General features: G+C 29.5%; 1 protein-coding gene, 1 non-coding gene and 1 pseudogene across 2 annotated transcripts; 2 read left to right on the top strand and 1 right to left on the bottom strand.

The window, feature by feature from the left end:
- Window positions 1-3,797: 3,797 nt before the first annotated feature.
- LOC112691173 (probable lysine-specific demethylase 4B) lies at window positions 3,798-6,433 on the top strand. Its single transcript, XM_025565331.1, has 7 exons — window positions 3,798-3,884; window positions 4,096-4,212; window positions 4,975-5,064; window positions 5,146-5,364; window positions 5,440-5,624; window positions 5,686-5,833; window positions 6,008-6,433. Exons 2-7 carry the CDS (start codon window positions 4,096-4,098, stop codon window positions 6,293-6,295), a joined length of 1,047 nt encoding a protein of 348 aa, XP_025421116.1. The 5' UTR covers window positions 3,798-3,884; the 3' UTR covers window positions 6,296-6,433.
- A 4,805-nt stretch (window positions 6,434-11,238) lies between these two features.
- Window positions 11,239-14,430, top strand: LOC112691179 (annotated as a pseudogene).
- A 1,317-nt stretch (window positions 14,431-15,747) lies between these two features.
- On the bottom strand, window positions 15,748-15,819 carry Trnad-guc. The gene has a single exon. It is a non-coding gene; the product is annotated as a tRNA-Asp (tRNA).
- Window positions 15,820-26,095: the final 10,276 nt, after the last annotated feature.

Here is a 26,095-nt window from a genome sequence, read left to right as displayed (position 1 = left end):
CTTGTCGCCGCGACATGTCGTACCTTAGAAACCGTACCTTGAGGCGCGAGAAAAATCCAAGCAGCTGCCATTCGTTTTCGCGAACTGTTCGACGAGACGCTCGCGATAGCTATCATAGGGCAAAGCAGGTCAGTGCCCCGGGGACCCAGAGCACAGGGAGTACCTTGAACATTTCTGAAACTATACTTCCCTAAAATAATTTAAAATGTTGATCGTATTTTATAATAACTTTCAAAATCGTACGTGTTGGTTCCAGTAACAATCAGTTTTGATGTAGAATAATAATACACGCAATATTTGTTTGTTTTTTATAATATGTACCTAATAAACTGAATTTTCTTTTTACTCTGCACAAGAAATTATAAATAATCGCGTTTATTATTAGGCAAGTGTACACGAGTAGTTGCGGAAGCGACCAAATCGTCTTGGGAAAACACTCGGCGAAAATACGGGATCACGATGCTCGTCAATAAAACTCGCTCTCCGTAATATTGGCAGTTAAATGTATTTTTAACATGACGATTGCGCGTCGAGATGTAGCAGCGACGCAAGTGAAGAAATTACGTAGTACCGAAGAGAACACAATATTCTTATCGTTGCCGCCAAGTCGCGCGTGTGACAAGACAACAACGTCGACCAGTAGCGTATTCAGGATTCATTTAACGGTGGTTTTAGAATTTATTAGACTTATGGTAAGTAGAGCCACTGCTCCCTTCCCCGTATTAAATAAATAAATACCATGTATTTATATAAATGAAAATGATTACATTAAGACAGCATATGTAACACCTACAAGTTGTATACAACGTTTATTCAAATAATCAAAGTCAGTTTACAATTTGGTGAAATACCATAAAATAAGGTCGATGGGGGGTGTTCTAACAACCATATCAACCCCTTCCCTAAATACGCCCCTGACGTCGACTACACTTGCATGACCATTGGTTATCGGCGACATCGGGTTCTGATAAGCATATTACATTAAATGTAATTTCAAATTTTGAAATGTTGGGAGTTTATCGATTCCGCCGAAGATTTATATATGTATATAAAAATATAACATATATATGATAATATTAAAACTTTTTCGGATTTTGTAAATACATAATATTGTTTCCAGCAGGTTTTCTACTAAATACTGACACAGTAAATAAAATTTTATTCTATTCTACAAATTGTAAATTAAAATTGCTATGCTCTAGTGACAAAATATTTTTATCAATTATTTACGATTCATATTTTTAAAAATAGATATTATGTTCCATTATCTTATTTCTTATTGCCAGACAAAAGCTCAAATACGTATGCAACCGCATTTAGATATATTATTAAAACATGCTCAGCTCAAAATTTATATTTCAATCCAACTACAGTTGTTGCTGATTAACAATAAATAATTATAATTATAATATAAGTCGGTTCCCGCTGTTTTTTTATCGCAAAATTGTTTATTATTATTATTAATAATTAATTTATTATTATAATTAGAATCAGTTATGTAATAATTATTGCGATTATCACTAATGTCAGCAGGTATTATCGGTCCAAGTAATTGATCTTTAGGAAAGTTTAGTGTGTAGTACGGACGTAAGGTGTGTGTGTAATTTACTCAATTTGATTCAATTCTCGCGATTAACATGGAAGTCGGTAACGGTAAATTCACGATAGAAGAACGAATTTTTTTACTCGTTTCGTATCTGCGGTTGAATGCCGACTATTCCACGATTTTTGCTGACTTCCAGGCACGCTATCCGAAACGACCAGTACCTTCTCGTCGTAATGTGACAAAATTGTATAATAAGTTTCTTCGAACGGGTTCTGTAGCAGACGCACCGCGTTCCGGTCGACCAGTAACAGTCACAATACCTGAAAACATGGAGACGGTGGCGCTATCTCTTGCCGAAGATGGGAATCAGTCTGCCCGTAAATTATCGATGCAATTAAACATTTCAGATAGGTCCCTGCGTCGCATGCTGAAACGAATGCATTATAAAGTTTACCTCCCGCGGCTCGTGCAAGCATTACATGAGGATGACTTTGATCGCCGGCTTGAATTTTGCGAGTGGTACCTTGGCTGCTTAGAAGAGGACCCGCAGCTCTATCATAAGATTTTGTGGACAGATGAGGCGACTTTTAAATTAAATGCTACAATCAATCGACTAGTGTCATTGTGACTTGTGTTCATTGGAGTACGGACAACCCAAACATGTGCATTGAGAAACAACTGAACTTACCGGGCGTGTGTGTTTGGGCCGGAATTCACACCACAGGGTTAGTCGGGCCGTACTTTTTTGACAACACTGTCACTGGGCAAACGTACCTAGATATGCTGGAGGACCTACGTGGGCAGATGGATGAAGACCCTGCACTGGCAAGCATTGTCCATTTCATGCAAGACGGCGCCCCACCGCACTACGCGCTCATTGTGCGTCAGTTTCTAGATGCGTGTTTCGGTGATTGGATTGGTAGACGTGGAAAAATTGTGTGGCCAGCACGATCCTGTGACCTAACACCCTGCGATTTCTTTCTCTACTGAAGGATCGCGTCTTTGCCAGGAAACCGCTCACGCTCCCAGACTTAAAAAAAAATCATCGAGGAAGAATTTGACGAACTCCGGACACAGGTCGAAATTCTGCGCCGCACATGCCGTTCTGTGTGCTCTCGTTGCCGCAGTTGCATTGAAAAAGATGATTATCAGTTCAAGCATACCCAGTGATTTTTTGTAATTATTTAATAATATAAATAAAATGTATAATATCTAATAAATCTATATACAATATACATATTTAATTTGTTGTGTTTATTGGGGAACCGACTTATGCCGCACGCTGTATATTATTATCATTTATTTATTCTATAAAATGTATAAGTTTTTTTTCTTACTTAACTTCGTGCCACTATACCGTCTTGCTAGGTATGGTATATATAAATATTATATATAGTATATATAATTTAATGTGTATATAGTGATGTGACATGTACAGTGGCGTACATACGAGGAGGGTTTCCGGGTTCAAACCCCCCCCCTAGGGCCAAAAAAAAAAAGAAAATTGTTTTATTATTGATGACGTGTAATATATTCGTAGTTTCATTATTACGCTTTGAACTTAAAATATACAACTATACAAATATTATGATAATTAAATAATTATATTAATAGGTGTTTGAAAAGTTTTGTTAACTATGCTGTTTTTATATTCCAATAGCTATTAATTTACTGTAATGTAAAAGTAAACTATAAATTGGTAAAAAAGTTGTGTAAAATAATAACTGTTTATAGCAGTTGTTTATCTGTACAACGAAAAAAAAAGATAATGATTATTTTTGTTAACCCCCCAACCCAGAACCACTTAATGTACGCCACTGTACATGTATGTATATGAAGTCGATATACGCCTGAAATGTAACGATAACGGTACGATCCTCGAAATCATCGACTCCAGTAACACCCCCGCGTGTTATGTCCAAACTGAAGGAACAATAGACGTCTCACCGGATTGGATGACTTGTATTCAAAAGTCCCCCTCACCGTTTTAATAACAGCATGAAGTGACTATGCCGATTATGAAAACGACATCGAAAACCGGGCACGCTATCTACCAGATAATCTGTTGTCAATTACGATTGTTGATAGTTTCGTTTAACTTTGTTTTACGACGAAAATTGCACATTGGCCGTTGGTAGCATCGAAAACCGGGCACGCTATCTACCAGATAACCTGTTGTCAATTACGATTGTTGATTGTTTCGTCTAACTACGTTTTACGACGACAGTTGCACATTGGCTGTTAGTAGCATCGGACGTTGTGAATTGTCTCAAACGTCTCTATTATTCGTTCAGTTTCGTTCGACGTATATTTGTCGGATTCTCATCGCTACTACAAAGTACGTATGATTTTTCAACCGAACAATAGAATAACGATCCTTACGTTACGACTTTAAACAATATTGTGCTATTACCAACTAAGGAATTTGTTTGAAGTCGTCGAAATTTAATCGATAACTATAACTAACTATAATTAGTCTGATTAATTAATAATGAACATATTTTATTGTGTTTACTGTTATTAATATGTTTATGTATATTTTATCCAAGATGAGTGGTACTCCAAGAATTATGGTATTTAGACCTACCATCGAAGAATTTAAAAACTTTCCTTCGTACATTGAGTTCATGGAATCCTCCGGCGCTCATTACGCTGGATTAGCTAAGGTACGTCATTTTATAACTTTGCAATTCTTTATTCTGTTTTAAATTATATTTGACCAACAGTATTTGCAGGAAAAATGTAGTCCTTTAACAATTTTTATTGCCTTACACTAAAACCAAATTTACACTATAATGTACAAAATTATGGAGTAAAGAAAATATATATTTTATATTTTTCATTTTTATGTGGCGAGCTATAACTTTTTTATTATTCTTGTTCATTTTATTGTTTCTACTTTTATTGAATTTAATATTATAAATTTAATAATTTTTATGAACTATAAATTGTTAGTAACATAATTATAAATTATTAAGTTATAATTAATTAATGTATAAAATATACATTTTTATATTTTTTAAACATTATGTGGTCCACAAATAATTTTAAAAGTTATTTAGCCATTCTAAAATGCTAGTTAGAACTGTTTTATTAGACACTGGATTTAGTGTAAAACCACCAGATGTAATGTATACCTATGTATATGAGAACAGTTTTTTTAACTAAATTATTGATATTAAAATTAATTATTTACTGAAATTTTCTAACGAAGGCAAAGCAATAAAAAAAAAAAAAAATAAATAAATAAATCAATTATATTTTGTAGGATAAACACTAGCAATTTTATAATTTTGTTTTTGAATTCTGTACATATTTTGTTATTTGTTTTTATGAAATTTATTGCAATTGATTATACATTTTTATGGTGTTTGTTATATAAATTATTTATTATTATCTTTATTCAAAACAATTAATTTTTTCTTTAGGTTATTCCACCAATCGGGTGGAATCCAAGGAAGAACTCTTATAATGATTACGATATTATGAATACAATTATTCCAGCCCCAATTAAACAAGTAATTAGTTTAATAATTTTTATTATTCTAACGGATTAATAATATAGGCTAATATTTTAATATTTATTATAATTATTTTAGGTAATAAAAGGTGGAAGGGGAATATACAACTTAACAAGTTCGAAAAAGAGATCAATATCAGTATCCGAATTTAAAACATTGATCGAAAACTCGAACAGTACAGCTTCTGACGCCTTTGACTACAATGAAATTGAAAAAAAATATTGGAAAAATATTAATTTCGGTTCAGCAATTTATGGAGCTGATGTGATGGGATCAATTATGGATTCGGATGTGGATGTATTTGTTAATTTCTCTGAATTCCTATTATTTTAATTTACATGTTAATTTTTTTTTTTTTTTTATTAATTTTAGAGTTGGAATTTAAGAAAACTAGATACAATACTGGACTATTTAAAAAAATATTACAATTTGACAGTTGAAGGAATCAATACCACTTATCTTTATTTTGGTATGTGGAAAGCAACATTTGCTTGGCATACAGAAGACATGGATTTGTATAGTATAAACTATTTACATGACGGATGTCCAAAAACATGGTAAACTTTTTTTCTTTTACTTTTCAATTATAATGTAATTTATTAATGTATTTTATTTTAGGTACGCAATTCCTCCAAAAGCGGGACACCGTTTTCAAAGAGTAGTTAAAAACATTTATGGAGAATCTACCTGCACATCGTTTCTCAGACATAAGATGGTTGTCATGTCACCATCTATATTAAAATCGCATGACATATTGACGAACAAAGTAATTTAAATTATTATAAAATATTTATTTCACATATATGTTAATTTATTTTAGTATTGGCCCTGAAACAATGCAAAAAACAATTCCGGGATTGTAATCAATTCTGACGAAAAAAAAAATTGTATTAGTATTAATAAGTTTATAAATAAATTACAGTTTTTATTGTTGTTTTAGATTACTCAGGAGAGTGGTGAATTCATGATAACATTCCCGTTCTCCTATCATATGGGATTCAGTCATGGTTTTAATATTGCGGAGTCTACTAATTTCGCAATGGATAGATGGGTGGAATATGGTAAAAGGGCTACTTTGTGCAGTTGTGGAGGGAGTAGAGTAGCATTCAGTATGGACACATTTGTTAAAAGATTCCAACCTAAAAAATATAAATTGTGGTGTGAAGGAAAAGATATAGGTTTTCATCCAGAAGAACCAAAACGTTTATATCCAGCTCCAGTGTTTTGATAGTTTTTTAAACTTTTCTCAAAAGAAAATGCAACATTGAATTGTGTCCACGAAGACTGGTTATTGTTGAGAAACGGCAATAGTCTTTAGTGTGTATGATATGTAACTATCTTGTTTTTTATTGATTAATAATTCCTATAATTTGTGATGTTTTTTTTATTTATATTTATGTAAAATATTATTAAATAAATTAAGATAATTTATATTCTCTTTTATTGAAAAAAAAAAAATAGAAGTTAACACAACTTACATTTAAATATACCTTAGGTATTAACAATATTACAATTACCAATGTATGTTTAATATTTGTAACACTATCCAATACTATTAAAACATTATTTGTAGTATGGTATTACTAAAAATTAACTTACCGATTCTTCATTGGTGTTGAAATTGCTGTTTTATAAAATATATTTCTCATTTATTTATATCTAATTGTCTTTTTTATTTAACACAATAAAGTAAACTCATTTGAAAACAAAAATATCTTCAATTTTACGTTTGAAGATAATTTAATTTTAGACTCATTCATAAGCTGTTAGTAAACTGCATTTAATGTTTAAACTAATTAAATAATAACCAATTAAAACAACCTCTGATTCCAAATAGTTTTTTTAAGTTAATAAAAAACAAAAAAAATTAATTTACTAACTAGGTGCCTTAAAAATCTGATTGGTAACTACAGTTTTTTGATTTTACATTGGGAGTAATAAAATATATTAAGGTCTTTATCAATTGTATATATTGCTTTTCTTGTTAAAAAAGTGCTTAAATTGTGTTATATATTTCAGAATTTCCATTGTTTAATTTACTAAGACCTTCATTTTTGTCCAAATCCTTACCCCATGTAAATATCTTACCTAACATAGTTAATTATTTCATATTTTTTTAGATACTTTTAAATTTTAAATTTAAGATGTTCATAAAAGTAAAAAAATTTCAATTAAGGAATGTCAGAGGCACAATTTCTACAATTGGGTATATTTTAAATATATATATAAAATAAATGTATAAAACATTTAAAACGTATTTTATAACGTATTTTTATAAAAATAAATTTCTTTGTTAAAAAATGTTTTTTTTTTACAACCTTATTTTTTTATTTTAAAAGCATACCAAGAGTAGAAAAAGTGGATGGATTATTTTCCGCTCTGAATTGTATGCCATAGATCAGCGTATCCTACTAACCTATGGACCGCAAAATATTGTTGATTGGTTAACTATATGACAAGAAAAATATTTTAGTTATCTAAGTATAATTATATATGTATATTTGAGAATTTAGTTTTGTAGTATTGTGTTAAGATATATGATAAAATGCCTTCAAATATAATTATCAGTAGTTAGATGTTATGTTATGTTAGCATAGGTATTACTTTTCTTTTTTTTTTTTGGTAGATCTTCTACATAACAAAAAAAATATTTATGGTTCGCCTTAGCTTAAAGGTTGGAAAACATACCATAGATGGTTCCTGTTTAGTATAGGTTTAAGAAACGACAGAATACTCTGATTTCCTTTAATCGCTTTTTCTTTTACAATACGTAAATCTTGCTTCACCAGACAGTAAAATTATTTTCATTTGAGGATCTATAATTATTGAACAAAAAAGAAGCGAAATATTAGAGTACATGACGTTATGAACTTAAGACACTCAATTAATTGAGAATCGCTGTTCTATAGTATAGAGAAATGATAGTTCTATTTAGAACTACAATGACGTACAATTTTTTGTAAATATTGTATTCGTCATATTTTATTCAGATCATGATACAGTAGCAACCGCTATTAGAAACTCGGATAATTGATACAATTGCGTAGTTGAATAAAACAAATTGTATATTAGAAATAATCGGTTAATTGATACATAACACCTGGGTCTAAAAGTGTTCCTAATAAGCAGCTTCTACTGTATTTGATTACTATGATTTTCCGAAAAAAATTTGGACATTTTTCTGTTCTAAAACTTATTAACTTATTACTAATTAACGTACTTATTTACATATACAATACTATAGTCACTCGTTGATTTTATAGCCGACTTAACATTAAATTGTTTAATGTGCACTGCACATTGTACAGTCGTGTATAAGATGATTATTAACTATATTTGCAATTTTTATTTAGATTAAAAGCTTTCAAAAAATTGAACAACAATCAATGTGTGTTATAGCAAGGAAGTTCATAAACAGCTGGCCACACATATAATACACAATGTGGACTCTCATTTTTGGCGCAATTATAGTAATCGATGTAATTGTTGTATTGTTACGAATGTAAAGGTTAACACGAACCGTGATTGATTTACGATCGTTAATTTTTCTATCCTTATAGTTATTATTGTTTATATATTTTTCCCAACCGTACACAATGAACAATTGTAACGGTGGTTATTACGTTCAACATCCCGCGGAAATAAAGCCATCGAATCCAACGTACGCGATGCCGGTGTTTGGGTAAGTAAATGTTTTTATTGACTTATACATCTGATTATATCAACACGAACCAGAATTACTCGTTTGACGTTTGTTTCGACCAACACATTAATCGTTCCGTGTTCTGTTGCATCTTTTTGCAGAAATCAGACTGTTGTCAACGGTTTTTATGGCACTCCTTGCTCTTCGCTGTGTCTGTACTACAGACGGTTCTACGATTACCCAATTGATTTGGAATACCAAGACGTTTCCAGACCAATGGATGTAGACGAATATTATCGTCCTGGACCGATGAAGGTAGAAGAGTATCATGATTCCGAACCGATGGAAGTTGACATGGTAAGATTTATGATAGCAAATGAGATTTAATGATCAGGAGGAATAAAATGATTGATGTATAGGTGACTTTTTTTTTTTATTAGATAATAATAACGTGATATATCACAATTAAAGTGGCAGCTACTCGTGCACGTGAAACGTCCGTGGTCGATACGCGAAAACGGAACAGGACCGCTCTGGGAGAGTTGTATCACTTGCAGTGCTCTAATAAGAATTGATACCTACTTAAAACGACTCCCGCGTTAAATTAACCGACTGCTTAAGACGAACATTGCTCGCGCGGCTGCCGCGCACAATTCATACTCATCTTATTGAGTACATATAACAAATATTTTTACCAACCACTTCACACTTTGCAGCTTACACGATCGCGTCCTTGTCTCGTTCTTCACGTATCGTTCAGCATTTCAGTGTGACAGTGTTTTTAAGTTTGGTTTCACATTTGAATTGTACGCCTATCGATTGTAAATTTTAAATCGTGGAATACTTTGGTGGTTTGTTTCCACCATCTGCAGCTCTTTGCAAATAATTATAGTTTTATCTAATCATTATGTAATTATTTCCAAGAGGTTAAGATCAAAAAAATTATATTTTGCTATGTTGGTAAAGTACTGGTATTAAATATTTATTATTTTTAGAAAAAGAAAAGAAAAAATCTTGAGAAGTAACAGATCGTCACATAAGGAGAATAATAAAAGCTGAACAAGATAAAAGCACAACTAATTCGGAAGCTTCTTTACAACAACCTTTTACGTGCATAAACATAATGTCAAAAACTGCAATATCCCATTTACTAAATTAAATCTCAAGTAAAACCTTAATGATTTGTGATGAAGTTCATAGTTTACTAATATTAAATAATACTATAAATAATTTTGAAGAACTTATGTTCTTTTTTTGTGTATGATTGATAATTCGATAGTACAGTTTATGAATAATATTGATTGTACTATATTAAATAATAAAATAGTTTTATGTGATAAATTAAGAACTCGGAATGAAGAATTTAATGTATCACATAATTTTAAACGTAAGTGTTTTTATATTCAAATATCAGTATAAAAAGCTGTAGTTATACACTCTGTCATTATATTATTATGTTATTATATCACCTAAGTTTATTTAGAATATATGATTTTAAAAATATATATATATATAAAATGTTAAAGAAATTAACTAAATATTTATTTTATTATACTTTATTATGTTAATACATTTATTATTATTTTATTTGTACATGCATTGCAAAAATAATTGTTTGAAATAGAATATTACATAAATTGTTTTGAAGTTATATTTCTTATTCAGTAATATTAATTGAATGTCAAGTGTAACGTGTATTGAATGCTACTTTGTAAAATGTATGGGAACATTGTTTGGAACATGAATGGGATTACTTAGAGCGTGAATAGAACGTTATTTCGGGACGTTCATAAGATGGTACATAAAATATGGTGTTCATATTACAATCGAAGTTTTATTTTAGAACATAAGCAGTTCCATACGTATTACAATTACGCGAATGTTAATATGAAATGTAACATTACATGTTTCAAAATAATGCTGTAGTAACATATAACATTGGCGAATTATGTGGAGAATAAAGAAAAACAGAAGAGAATTTGTTTTATGTCATAGGACCTCTGCACATTACGCGATTCACACGCGACATGATTAACAGGTGGTATGTGATACACACGCGATTTGACAGATTTGCGTGATTCGGAGTCACGCCAATACGAAACGATGTTCAGTCAATCCGTACAACGTCAACCGCGAGACTTGTTTCGATTATTTTCGTTTTAAATTCGTTTTCGATTTCAAATCGCCTTCAATCCGCGCGATACGATAGCCAGGCGATTAGCATTGTCGGTTGCGCGTACCGTCCGTCGCTCGCGTCGCAATCGCATCGTAATCGAATTGCGTCGTTAGTGGATCCCTGGTTCAATTTGCCGTGATATCGCTCGTAATAGATATCGCGTCGTCAGTGAATCGCGTGGTGTGCGTAGGGCCTAAAAAAAAATACACTTCCTGTTTTTAATAATTAAAACTACATTTTTATGCGTTTAACTTTTAGTGTAAATTTTTACTGAAAGCTATGTACATTTTTCAATGGGGTCCCATACCATACATACATACACAAATTTAATTGATTACTTAAAAAAATTAATAAAACCGTGAAAAATTGTAAAAAAATTTCTCCAAGGCGGGGAAACGAACCCCGGTCTCCCGCGTGACAGGCGGGGATACTAACAACTAAACTACCGCGGATTGTTGTTGAATGTTTGAATACGTATTATACTAGTCTTACAATTCATTTATATAAAATAAATTTATTTAAAAATAAAAAAAGCCTAAATAACCTGTAACGCTAAAAAAAAAATTATTTATAACACCTGTAATTTTAACTTAATAACCAAATGTATTCAAAAAATATAAAACGACAAGGAACATAACAAACTTAAGTGGTCACTGGTGTGTTGTGAATGATATTTATTTATACGAAATTTAAATCATATTATGAGTAGTTATCAACCAAATCTAACCTGCATGAACAGTCACATCATGTTATTTATTGTTTGTAAATAAAGACATAAATATATATGTATATTCTGTAATATTATTTTGTGAATATGGAATAAATGATTTTGATGTACAAAATAAATATTATAGACTAGAATATTTTATTTATTAAAAATAAATAATATACACCATGTCTCCAGATTTTGATTTTACTGACTTTCAATAACTTTTTTTCTATTAAACATTATAGTTATCTGTTGTCGTCATGCAAAAAGTGATCAAGTGAACAATTTTACTGTTAAAAATATGAATAATTTTTATTTATTTTCTTGTTTACTTTTTGTATGACTGCAACTGAGTTGTGATATACATATATCTGTATTGATAATGATTGTATTGATTGTAATCAGTATTGCAATGTTGTGCTACCAAAAAATAACCAATTAAATAAAACTATTAAAAGTATTGTCAAAAAACTTAATTTATTTTTATATATTGAAGAATATTTTAGTTAGTAATTAATTCCATTTATTCCATAAATATATTTAAATTACTCGTTTCATTGTACTCAAGTAGTATACATCATTTTTTCATGCATTGGAATAATAATATTTTCTTTTTAGAAATATAATTCAAGTCTTTATTCTTTAGTAATAAGCGGATATGTATGACCCATTGCAGGAGTGTAAGTTCGCATTGTTGCTGCTGCAAACACATTAAATACGACATGAATAAGGATGTTAATAATTAATTATGAATGTACATACATACATACATGAACTAAACATAGGTAACTAACATGACACAAGAGTGTATATTGTATAGCCATTAAAACATTTATTTTAATTTTGGAGGTGTAAGGACAGTGGTTAATTTTTAAATACTTTATCTATGTACAAGATCTTTTTAGTGAAAGATTACAACTTATAACCTTGTTTAATCTTCTGACTATCGTTGTGTACATAGTTGTAATATTTCGGAACTTTGTTACTTTACCGGACATCTAAAAATTCTGTCTAAACTATTAAATAAATTATTTTATATATCATTATTACAGTGTATTTTATGTATATAATATAGTAAATAATTTGAATTACCCTTAAAACGTCTGAACGCATACACATTTATACTTAAAAATTATCTGGAAAATAGTGAAAATGATATATACCTATATAATATATATTTTTCTTCTTGAAGAAGTAGTTTAACTATCTAAAATATACTGTAATTTTCCAAAAAAAAAAAATAATAATTATGATTTCCAATAAAAATAATCAAACCCACCATTTAAATTGAATCCTGTTATTTTGATTTTATAGTATGTACATCTACAATCTGTAGTAAATAAAACAATTTATTAATGTAGGTGACTGAAATGTTTATAATAAAACAAGTTATTTATTTAAGACAAAATAGAAATCAAATTAAAACTTTTAAAATTAACATTTAATTTCCTAAAGTTATTGAGTATCGAATTCTTGAAGAAAAATAGACCTATTTATAAATAGGGACCTTTTTTTTAAGTCATAAGATATGCAATATAACACACGGTGTTTCACCTTGTGTCTAATATTTGTTACCAAAGTTACAAATGTTTGTTACACTTTAAATTAATAGTGATCAATTTTTTATAAAAATTTTAATTTTTACACAATTACTGAAGATTTTTTAAGTTTTTTCCAAAACAGAAACTTTAAATAAAAATGTCAGTTTCATATTGTTCAGATGTTGACAAATTAGTCGTGTTAAATAATTTTAAAAAACGAGGTTGGAAACAAGTAAGTCCTGATGATGAGTGGAACCTCTATTGGGCTAGTACTAAAACATGTCATTCTATATTCAACACAAGTAATGGATTTCGAATGAAAGATAACCAAATGATTAATCATTTTCCTAACTATTACGAACTGAGTCGCAAAGATAAGTTGGTCAGAAATATAAAACTTTATAGACGTAAACTTGAAAAACACAGAAGTTTAAACGGAAAAAATTTAAATTTAGATTTTATTCCAGTCACATTTATATTACCTGCAGATTATAATATGTTTGTAAATGAATATCGCAGAGTTAACCCTAGTACATGGATTGTAAAACCAGTTGGAAAGTCTAATGGATCTGGAATATTTCTTATTAATAATCTATCAAAACTAACAAAGTGGATCGAAAAAATCAAAAATATAAAAGCAAACAACCCTGACAATAAAGAATCTTATATCATATCAAAATACATTGATAACCCATTGTTAATTGGTGGTAATAAGTTTGATTTACGATTTTATGTTTTGGTCACAACTTTTCGTCCGTTAAAAGCATACTTGTTTAAGCACGGTTTTTGTCGATTTTGCACAATAAAGTACAATAGCAATGTTGAAGATATAGAAAACCTATTAGTTCATTTGACAAATGTTTCTTTGCAGAAACAAGGCAAACAATATAATCGTTCGCATGGTGGTAAATTCAGCATTCAAAATTTGAGACTATTTCTGGAAGGTACCAGAGGAAAAGCAGTTACTGATGCTCTCTTTAATAACATTGTTCAATTGATCGTTCATTCTTTAAAATCAGTTAGTAATATTATAATGACCAATGATATACACAGTTTTGAGTGTTATGGATATGATGTTATAGTTGATAATAATTTAAAACCTTGGCTAATTGAAGTGAATTCATCTCCTTCATTAGAAACGACTACAGATAAAGATTCTATTATGAAGAACAAATTAATTGACAATATACTAAGTGTAATTTTACCTCCTAATGGAATTCCTAACGCACGTTGGAATAAATGTCCATCTCTTGAGTCTTTGGGTGATTTCGAACCAATAATTGATGAAGAATAATCAAAATTAAATGAATGCATATCATCAATTACAATTGATCCAAATACAAAAGAATAGATGAATGCATCATTATTTATATGAAATATATAAATAAATTATTGATAAAAAAAGAAAAAAGCTTATCTATAAATAAAGTTTGCGTGTAAAAAATAGGTAAATATTTATTTAAAGTGAATTTAAAAACAATGCAATATACTATTTTAATTTGATTTAAGAAAAAAAAAATTAATCTGTACTAAAAATCTCCCTGAATGACAATATACTTTTTATATTTTTAAAAATTTAAAAACTGCTTGACCAATATCTATCTATGTTTTGCATATTACTAATTCTATTTCCATTTTATATATCTAGTTATGAAACAGTGTTCTAGAATTAAATTTTTTGAAAACTTGAAAAAATTAATTTTTGCAAATCATAATCAAAATTTAAATTTAAAACTGAAAGTGTTTCATACGATCCACAGACATTTTTTCACCGAATTCAAATATTTTATGAAAATCAAATTCAGACGATATTAACTTACTTTAATGTTGTCAAAATAGTAAGTAAATTGTTGTGAAATGTGTACAGTGAATTTTATATTGTTATCGAGTTATTGTCATGTAGATGCGCATACGAGAGTGGTATCCGTCGACGGCTTCAAATGGTGCGCGCCAATTAACGACTACAAGGAAACGAAAAAAACTAATTTAATAAGTAATATCTCCAGTCCACCAGAAAACTATTAATGTTACCAGTAATCAGTATACTAATATCTTATATGACCATAAAATTAGCTAATATAAAGTATGGTGTGCCGTCAATTCAATCGTAAGCAATTGACCACGCCTGTCAACGTGTACGTTTGAATTGCGTTATGTGATAATTACGAGTTATAATTGATAATAGTGAGTTGTAATAATCTATAATAATAAGATGTAAAAAAAACCTGCAGTTGGCCTTTTGACGCTTCCGTACTAATCAAACTTTGAATTTTATTATTTTGTTGAATTATATTAATAACATTGTTATACACAAAAAGTGCGTGCGTTCACCCTCGGAGCGCGAGGTTTTTCATTTGTTGCATGGTGTCTATATGGAACAGATTATAATGGGCAGGCCATGCGTGTAGACTACGAAATTCTATTTTACAAAGATCGATATGAGAAAACCCAAGGAGCAAAAGGTCGCTAGGTAGGCCAAAGCTATGTTGGCAAGATGGTAAATATGATACAGATCGGAACTGGAAAGAGGACATTTAGTGTACATTTTTTATTGAGGGAGTAATCGATTACTTAAAAAAATTTAAAACCGGGAAAAATTGTAAAAAGATATCTCCACGGCGGGGAATCGAACCCCGGTCTCCCGCGTGACAGGCGGGGATACTGACCACTATACTACCGTGGATTGTTGTTGATTGATTGACTCCGTATGTATTTAATCCCTTTAATAAATTACATGAATTAAGGGGCCTTGACACCAATATTTATTAAAGAACATTATATAGGTAATTTCTAAAAATTCTTGATATTATTTACTATATTTACTATATTTATGATTTTACTTTTGAAAAATCTAGAATGTTCTTAATAACATTTCCAAGACATCAATTGTGATAAAATTTACGTACGGGCCCCCGGGCTCTACCTCTTCCTGCCCCACCCTCCCGTCGGCCCTGACAATGCACTACTGAGTAGTACTGTGCGATTATTTTTTTAATCGATTATAATAAACGATTATTATCGAGAAATAATCAAATATTATATTTACTATTGAAGCCGTTGGTGTTTGAGAGGAGCAACAGATGGTGGACATGGGCATATGCATGCGCACGGGGCGAGCCCCGGCTTGACAGAAATTTTTTTAGGGGCATAGTAAAATTTTAACTAACTATAGTAAAATGTCTATTTATATTTTAATATTTTCGTGGAAATCAATTAATTGAATTTATATCATTTGATTATAAAAAATTTAAAGTTTTACTTTTAACTTCAAAAATATATGCCTAAAAATTAGCAATATAATACTTGATTCTATGTATAGATATAAATACTACATTATTTTTAATTTACAACAGAATCTACTATGTTGAAGTGTTTGAAAAAAATTGAGGGTACTGTCTAAGTATTGGGGCACTTATTGTATTCAGGCTCGACAGGAAGTTGAAGTCTGCGGACATCTATGGTCATGGATCAATACGATCTCAACGACTTCTTATAACTCCAGCATTAAATTGAATATGTAGTATGTTCGACTACGTATACCGATCTACGGAAACAGAGATTACACCATGAAAATATAAAACGGCATCGATTAGACCTATACCATTTGAAAAATTGTAAAATTTACTGTAGGGACGTTGGGTTTAGAGATGGGTAACAGACTGGGTCATCGGTTAGTTGGAGGTCAAATTCTTATATTTGAATCATTGGCGCAACTAAGTCTAAAATATTGGGGTGGGGGGGCTGAAGCTCTACAAATAAGTTTAGTCAATGTGAACCATGGGGTCTTCGCCCCCATGTAAACGTATTTATTTGAACGTTTCATATAATACTATAATTTAATATAGTATATAGGTATAATTGGTACAAAAAAGGATTATAATAGAACATAATACGTCTATTCTATGTATTCAAATAATCGGTTTAATTAGTTGTGGCTTAAATTAAACATTTGATTACGTTTATTTTTATAATTAGGTGTATTATAAGAAATAACAGTTAATTGTACGTAATAATAATTTTGTATTTTTTATTTGGCCTGGCCTAATAAAAGTATCTAATTTCGCCTATGCAAATAATACAATTTAAATATGTACATAAATATGTGCTAAAAAATGTATATATAATATGTATTATCAAAAAAAAAAAAATAATAATAATAATAATAATAATTAAATGAATAATAGAATGAAATGTAATAAAAAAAAAAATATTTATCTAACTATCTAATTATCTTTATTACAATTAATAACAACATGCATTGTTAAATTCTCGAATTCGAAAGATCGCCGATTCCGTCGTAAAATTGCTTTATATCGACTGAAAGATCTTTCAACTTCGACTGATGTTATAAGACAATATTGCACGTTGACTATGTCTGAAGGAGAAAGTTTTAATCCAATGAAGCTTCAGTCAAAGTACCAGTCAGAATACTTTTAATAGCTTTCATTTCTGCTATACCAGAATTTTTTTGTAATACATTTTTAACTTTAGCGTTTACATTATCGCCAATTGGTCCTTGGACTTTTTCAAGTCTTTTTACCGCTTCCTCTACTACACTTAAACTTTCTACTAAAGTTAAGTCTTGAGTTTCTTTTTTCGTAATGACATAAACCAAAAAATAATAATTAACAGAAATGTTTATTATTTCATTTTTTAAATCATTATTTTCTAAAAGAATTTCAGCTTTTTCAATATACATTGAAGTAGTCGCATCGAGTTCCGCAACAACATTTTTGATTTCTTGGAAGTTAGTTAAGTACTGACCTACTGCCAGTACTTCAAACACAAACATTTCTTAATAAATCGTAATCGAACATAAATCGACAGTAGATTAGATTAAATTTAATAATTGGTATTATTTTGTTATTATTTTGTAATTTTGGAAACATGGGAAAGTCTGTATTAATAAATAATAAATCGTAAATGAACAAATTGTCGAAATATGTAAAATAAAATATAGTTCATTTGATTGGAAATTCCTTGAAACGAATTTATCACTTACCTAAATTAATTTATCAAGTTACAGTAAAAATATGTATTTACATATAAATCCAAGCCCTACTAATTACTAATAGTTGATAATATCAAAACGGTTTTCCAATCCAGGTCATCAAAATATTATAGAAAATACTATTAGTCAATTTTCCTCTATCAAACAAACAGGGACGTAGTCAGAAAATATTCACTAGGTGGGCCAATGTTAGGAGGGCCCCCCTCCTCCCAGGACTTTTTTTCATAAAAAGATAGTTATCAGCGTATCATTACTACAAGTATATAAGTATATAACTTAATAATACCATATTTTATCATTTTGCTTTTCTCTTTTTAATTTCAGTTTTTTTTTGGCACATCCACTGAGAGGTACCATTTTAAAATTAATTTAAATATTAAATATATAAGATAAAATGTATAAATACTATAAATTTTACAAATATTAATGCAGGTGACGTCAGCATAAATGCGGCGTGCGCTGAATGTGAATGTAAGTGTCCAACCGGCGACCATTATATAATTTTATATTTCTATATGAATCAATATAATTACTAGGCTTAGGGACTTCTAGCATTTGCATACTTTTTTTAATTATTGTTAAATATAGCAGAGTGCGAAATAAATTCGTTTCTCGGTGCCATGATATCAGATCTAAAATTTGAATGTGCATATTTTTGCATATTTGATAGATTTTGCAGGAGAGTGCATATTTTAAAATGTTTATGCTTATTTTGCATATTTTGACAAATTTTCCAAATTTATAATTGAAAACTATGGATACATATTTCAACCTATCGAAAAAAAAATATATTAAGAGAACTTAATACTTCCAGTAATATGCTATCTGCAAACTACCTCTCATATCTCGTTAAAATTTTCGTGTAAGTATAAATAATACTATAAACCTGTATCGACCGTACAACCCGCTAGTTATCAACCGGATGTCGATAAAGGTAATAGTTGAATAATAGATTATTTGTTTAGTGTTCAGTTCAGTTGATTATTATCCAAGACCGTAGCTAGGGGGTCCGAGAGGTGCCTACGCCCTGGGCACAATTACTGGGAGAACGCAAAAATGAAAATCTTGCATTAGATGTTAAGAATTACAACGGTCAATGTCGTATATTTTGTTTACAAAATCTTTAACAGCCTTCATATTATAATCAAAACAATCATCGGAAATCGTAATATTTTCAAATTGAAAATTCGTAAAGGCGCATTTTGAAGTTTCGCCCCGGGCGCAATGTTTGTTACGGCATTGTTATTATTCATCGTTGTTTTTGCATCTCGCAACCACACAACGTCGAATCATTCGTAAAACGTCGTACACGTATATTTTATAACATTGTGTAATGCCGAAAGTATAACAATCTACGAGTAGCCGACTACAAAGTTTTATTTCGGAGTTTAAAGATACATTTACATTCCCGATGAACACGTTTTATTTTGTGTACTATGTGATCATTTTTTTTTTTTTATGCATATAATAATGCATATTTGTGTATTTTTTTAGAGTTTTAAGTCCCTAAGCCTAATAATGACAATACCCTCGCTCATAGTATTTTAAAAATATATACTGAAAAAATGTTAGAAAATATAATAATAATTAATTAATTAATAATTATTAATTTCTTAATATTCATGGGTATAATATGAGTACAATCGGTCGCAATACATTTTAACTATCGTTATCGATATTATTTTTACAACATTTAAGAAATTGTAATTTTTCAGTTAGAAATAATAAAAAAATAAAAAATTTTCTTTAAATTGTATCACTAACAGTGTTTTGGAAATGTTATCAAGAACTTGCAAATTTTTTCAAAACTAAAACGAAAGCAATATTAAAAATTTGTAGAAATTGCCTATATAATGGTCCTTAATAAATGCAAGGTCCCATATAATATATATCATATAATATATCAAATACATGAGATATTAAAGGGATTAAGTACGTACGAATTCGGTTTCTTAACAACAATCTTAGTATAGTGGTCACGCGGGAGACCGGGTTTCGATTTCTCGCCGAAGCGGAAAATTTATTTTACAATTTTTCACGTTTTTTTTTTTTTTCTTTAAAGTAATCAATTACTACCCCAAAGAAAAATGTTCACCACATTGAGTAAAATTGTACACCAAAAGTTACACGCGTAAAAATGTAGCTTTAAAAAGATAGTTTTTATTTTATTTGTATACGCCCACGACTACAGCTTCATCATTATCATTATACAAAAAGTTTTACTCGTTATTTCAATCAGCGGCGTATTTACGGGGGGAGGGATTTGGAGGATCAATCCCCCCCCTTGGTCTTTTTTTTCTATTATTAAAGAATTTACCTATATATACCTACACACTAGATCGCGTTTAGTTTTTTATTATCTTAGTGTATTTTTCATTTTTGTAAATAAGTAGGTAAAAAAAATTGATGAAAATGTTATTAATGGCCTGTTATTACGTCACTAAAACCACTATGTCGTAGCTAGTACAGCGAGTTCATGCAATTTCTGTCCGATTTCTATTCTATTGTACCTGCATGCGGGCCGCACTAGATGCCCAAGCAGGTATATTACTCATTAGTCATTAGTTATAACTAGAGGTCGGATTTTTATGATTTTACATATTTGTTTCTAGTCTATGCAGTTAAATGGGAGTGAGCAATTTTTACGATTCATGAAACACAGAATTCAGAAGAAAAAATTTATTTTGCATAAAAAATTATATTTTAGGGGTTAGAGAGTATTTAACACGTTAGAGAATATTTGAGAATATTTTTGTAATATCGACATATAATGAACATATTTCACGTATATCAACATTTTGATAAATACAATGTTCACTATGTAAATGATTTATTTCTGTTTTTGAATTTTAATAAAAATTAATCTCCAGTTATTCCTTATCGATTGCGATAGGAATTATTTCGTTAGCTGTCACCACTATTCGTCATCTTCTAGTCGTGCGTCTCGTTTCGTGTCGATATCTGAGTGCGATATATTATTGCTTACATATTGTCTTTCCACTTGTCTCAAATTACTATAACATACAAATATATTGAAAACTTTAAGCAGTTTAAAAAGTTTATTTGCTCAATGGAGTTCATCATATAATAACCAAAAAACGATATTCACGACAGATGGTGCAACAATTTTTCGTCAAGTTTGTGACAGAAATATTTCTTGCACCAAAAAATCACAGGTAACACAACATGTACATACGGCTGTCCACAAAAATAGTTTGAAACGTTGTAACGTGACAAAATGATATTAATATATGTGTATTTTAATCTATACACACGGGGAGGCCCCAATTATTTTTCTGATTCTCTGTTGCGCGTGCGAGGTCTTATCTGTGTCGCTACATCGTCAATTTGGTCGACGGACGACGTTTGTGTGTGTACTCACCCCGTTGCACCTTCTGTCTGTTGCACGACGGATTGCACTGCACATCGTATCGGCAAATTATAAATATTTAATTAGAAGGTTTTTTTGTTATTTTCAATACTGGCTCTGCTGATACGATGGTCACCAGTTGAAGAGATACTCCGTTTTTGTCACCGATTGTGTACGGAGCAACCGTAGTTTTTATTATATCATATTACACACCAACCAAAATGTAATTTCTTTTATGGCGTCGGCCAAACTGGGCCGCAGCTTCTATAGCCCTCCGGGACTAGTAATGTATATTATTTATTATCATGTATGAGCCAAATTTATTATTATTAATTATTAAATTATACAACGGTGACGGATGTGTACCAGACCATTCGCTCCGTTTCATATTGCTAAAATTCTTATGTGATGGCGATTCAACCTCACAGAAAAATCCGGGACGAGTAACCCGAAGGCGTTCATCGCATTAAATTGAAAAGCATATTATTATTTTTTTGATTAATATATTTATTTTTTTCTTTTCTTTAATTTTAGATGAGGTTTTTTGATCGCTCGATTTTTTGCCTCATAGTAACATAAAATATTATCTTAAAATAAAATCTTATATTAATTTTTCAACTTTAAAAAATTGTCTTTTTCTTGTGTGCTCCATCTTCAACGGGATCACGAATTTTTTATATGTACTTATCAAAAATCTTTAGTAATTAAAGTACGGGAAACGGTCTCCTCAACGACCATCCCACATGTTATGTAATCGACTCTTATGCGGTAATGGAGCAACACCATGGTTATATATTAAATTTTAATTATTACCAAAAAAATGCCAAGTTAACTTCGTTGATTAACGCGTTATTTTTCTAAAAAAAATCCTATTGTGGTCCAACCTTATGATCTCGCCCAATAGGTTGGCGACCCTATTTTTTTTATATATATTTCCTTATGAAACGCCATGTAAGTTGTAAACTTACAACGTAAATTAAATACTTCATCAAAACAATTATTTTTATCAGAAGCTACTCTCAATGAAAACAACTTAAATGATTTTAACAAAAATTTATGTCTAGCCTTAAGCTCGATTTACACTTGGTTTACACTATATATTTCTGTGGATAAAAAGCAATAACTATAAAAAAAAAAAATTAAGTAAGAAGTGAGTTAGAGAAAGAGAGAGAAAAATGCTAAACTTTTTTATAGCTAAAAACTATTACAAAACATGATTATTATAAGTTATAAGGTTTTAAATTATTCAGATGTATTATAAATAATTCATGAACACTTGGTCCATTATATTAAATTTTAATTTTAGCAAAAGTTTAGTTGCCCGTGACTTTTAACATGGTGTTATGTTTTGAAAACAAATAATGATTTGTTTTAGTTTCATTTGACTATTTTTTTTTTTTTTTTTTGTAATTTTTGATTCATTGAAAACACGCTCGCATTTGTGGACCTCATATAATATTTTTATTTTGAATGTAAATCATTATTTATTTATTTATTCACTTTCACTATAAAGTATAATAATTAAATTGTAAACAATTTAAAAACTGAAACACATTTTTTGTGTTTATTATTTATATCATATGATATTATAATTCAATTATTTTTGCGAGACCAAACATTGATGAAATGTATCCTACAATCACAGTTATAAGTTATTTGTGAAAAATGAAACTTTGATAAAATATTATTGAAACTAAACCCAAATATTATCATGATAAATCGTAATCATCATTGCATCGAAAAAAATAAAAATGTATAAATGAAGGAAAATTATATACTTCAGTTTTTATGTCCTGATATTACATATACAATTCCGTTACATAATTGATTGAATACGTTTAAGTTATTTGATTAGTTACACATTAAACAATACAAACAATTTTTTTTTATTTAATTTTTATTTCATACATACACTAAGCAACCGAATGCAAAACAAGAATAATTTTCTTAACAATAGAGTCCTAAGCAAGTTTTGAATTTTTTTTTTTTTATTGCATTTTTCTTCACTATCCACTATTGTTTGAAGAATAACCAAATGAATAATATTTCTTAACAATCAAAACTTTTATTAAATAAGTGCAGGAAAATAGAATAAATTGTCCTCTATAATAACTATTACTAATTTATTAAGGTACTTTTATTATTGACTCTAGGCTTTCAGAAAATTAATGCTAATCCAAATATTCGGTGTTTTTCATTTTTCCCGTGAATAATAAAATTCTCGACTTGTGTAAATCTAATCACGGCTGTTTCGCATCGATGTGATAAATTAAATCAACATAAATGTGTTACAATTATAACTCATTAAAACCGTCTATAATATAAATTCTACGCTTCACTTTATTATAGTCATTGAACATATTTTTTTGATAATATTTAAGGTCCGGAATTATATGCACAAAAAATGTACGAAACCTCTACACGAATTTATGCGCGTATAATCATTAAACTATTCACTGAGAAAAGCAAAATACATATAATATGCGAAAATGCATCAAAATATATTTTTATGTCAATCTAATTAAAATAAGTTTGAAAACGTATAAAATGTATTGAGTGGTTGATATTCAACAAAAACTGTATCTAAAAATTAAAATAATTAAGCGTATGCAGCTCATTAGATCGTTTTATTTGATAATATACACGATTGGTAGGCATGTGAAATAAAATTCACTTGAGTTTTTCTAATTATATTTATGACTCATCGTCGAAACGGTCTATTTAGTTGATGGATTATTATACGAATATTCTGTATTCGCGTGTTTTCATTAAAGACCTGAGTCGTGAGAACTTTAAAATATTTAAGGTATTTAAGGAGAGTAGACCCCTCAAAAACTTTTTATATCACTAATATGGCATATCCTATATTTTATTTTCTATCGTAAGCATCCCAAAAAAAAAGGAACAAGGAGATTAGATTTAGTTTCACAATGTAATACAAATAAAATGGTATTCTTTGAAGGTTTTGTGCTGAAGCGATATTAAGTTGACAGATTTTTACTAAAAATGTATTCCCCTCCATCAAAAAAAAAAAAAAACTAATTCTGGATAATTCTACTGACCCGGTTTAGATAATTATTTTCAATTATTTTCTTATGATGGAAATGAAGGAGAATAAAAATTAAATAAATGTTAATAACCGTTTGGCATTGGAATATTTTCTACAATCAATTTAAATATTTAACTGTAATGGGAGATGACTTTTTTTCCAAATAAAATGTGTTTTTATTTATTTTTAAACTATCACAGGCAATACCATTGTTCCGAGGCGTTTATCAAAACCGTTGCATTTATAAAACGATTTAAGAAAAAAAAGATACTTATTGTACTTTGTGTATTTTTTGCGTTCAGACAATACCGGAATTCGTTTTGTTGTAGTATCTTGATGAAAAACATATCTATTAACAATATTCATGGGGTTAACAATCGGGAATAGAATTATTTTATTTTCGATACTCTTGAGATTCAGGTGTTAAAAGTATGTTTTTAACAAGTATTTTGATTTTACTCAAGTCTCGTCCGGCAACCGGTAAAAAGATTAACGACCAAAAATTTTTCAATCCAAAACAATGTTTGAAATAATATCAGTCAACAAATGTTTGAATTTTAGAAAATAGGAAATGCATATGCATAAAACAGAGGGTAAGAGAGAATAAGCCCCCTTAAAATATAAATTTTGTATATTTCTCAAGGTTTAAAAGGCTAATCCTTCTCCCAATTTTTTTTTTTTTTTAGTTAATTTTTAGAGTTTTTAGATAGAAATCGTAAAAGAGTTTTCAAAATGGACTTTCCGCCTTTCTTCCTAATCTCAAACTGTATTTGGGTCTATGAGAAAGGTCTTCTAACTAACATATACTCTTCAAAAGAGGATGGTATAAATCACCTCTAAAACATTTTCAAATAATTTTATTCTCAAATCGAATGTAGTGGAACCTTTGAACTTCTAGTTTTTTGCCTGATAAAAAAAAACATTTAAAATGTTCTATTAAAGTATATATTAAATTACCACACGGTAGTTAAGGTATTCAGCACTATAATTATTTGCGACGATAATAATAAAATTAACAATTAAAAACATAATATAATATACATAGGCGTGCATACAGGAAGTGACAGATGTACTCGGGCACCCTCTGAAATGTTGTAAATGGAACTCTAAACTTTCAGTTTAAGAGTAAGGAGTCCATATTTAAACTGAAGTTATTCAAATTAAATATAATTTATTATTGAATATTTGGTAAAAAATAAATGATGTTTCTTTATAGACAAATAAAAGTAAATTTTCTATATTTTTGTACAAAAACTTTTTATAATAATACAACAGTTATTTTATGTTCAGCAATAATGGACTACAAAAGTATAAATCATAAACAATTGTTGAAGCTATCTGAAAAAATTGTATGAGATTTAAGGAAAACATATTCACTAGGACTAATGTATACTAATATTAAATAAAAAACTAAAGTTATATATTTTTAATTAATTATACATTATAACTTATTGATATACCAACACGTTTTGTTAAGATAGGGTCCAAAAGTATAATAGGTACTCCATGAAATACAGGTCTGCGCACGC

This window comes from Sipha flava, unplaced genomic scaffold (assembly GCF_003268045.1).
Source record: "Sipha flava isolate LNK unplaced genomic scaffold, YSA_version1 572_pilon_pilon, whole genome shotgun sequence".
In the NCBI taxonomy this organism is placed as follows: domain Eukaryota; kingdom Metazoa; phylum Arthropoda; class Insecta; order Hemiptera; family Aphididae; genus Sipha; species Sipha flava.
Note: the sequence above shows the minus strand (reverse complement) of the source record. Positions and strands in the feature narration are given on the sequence as shown.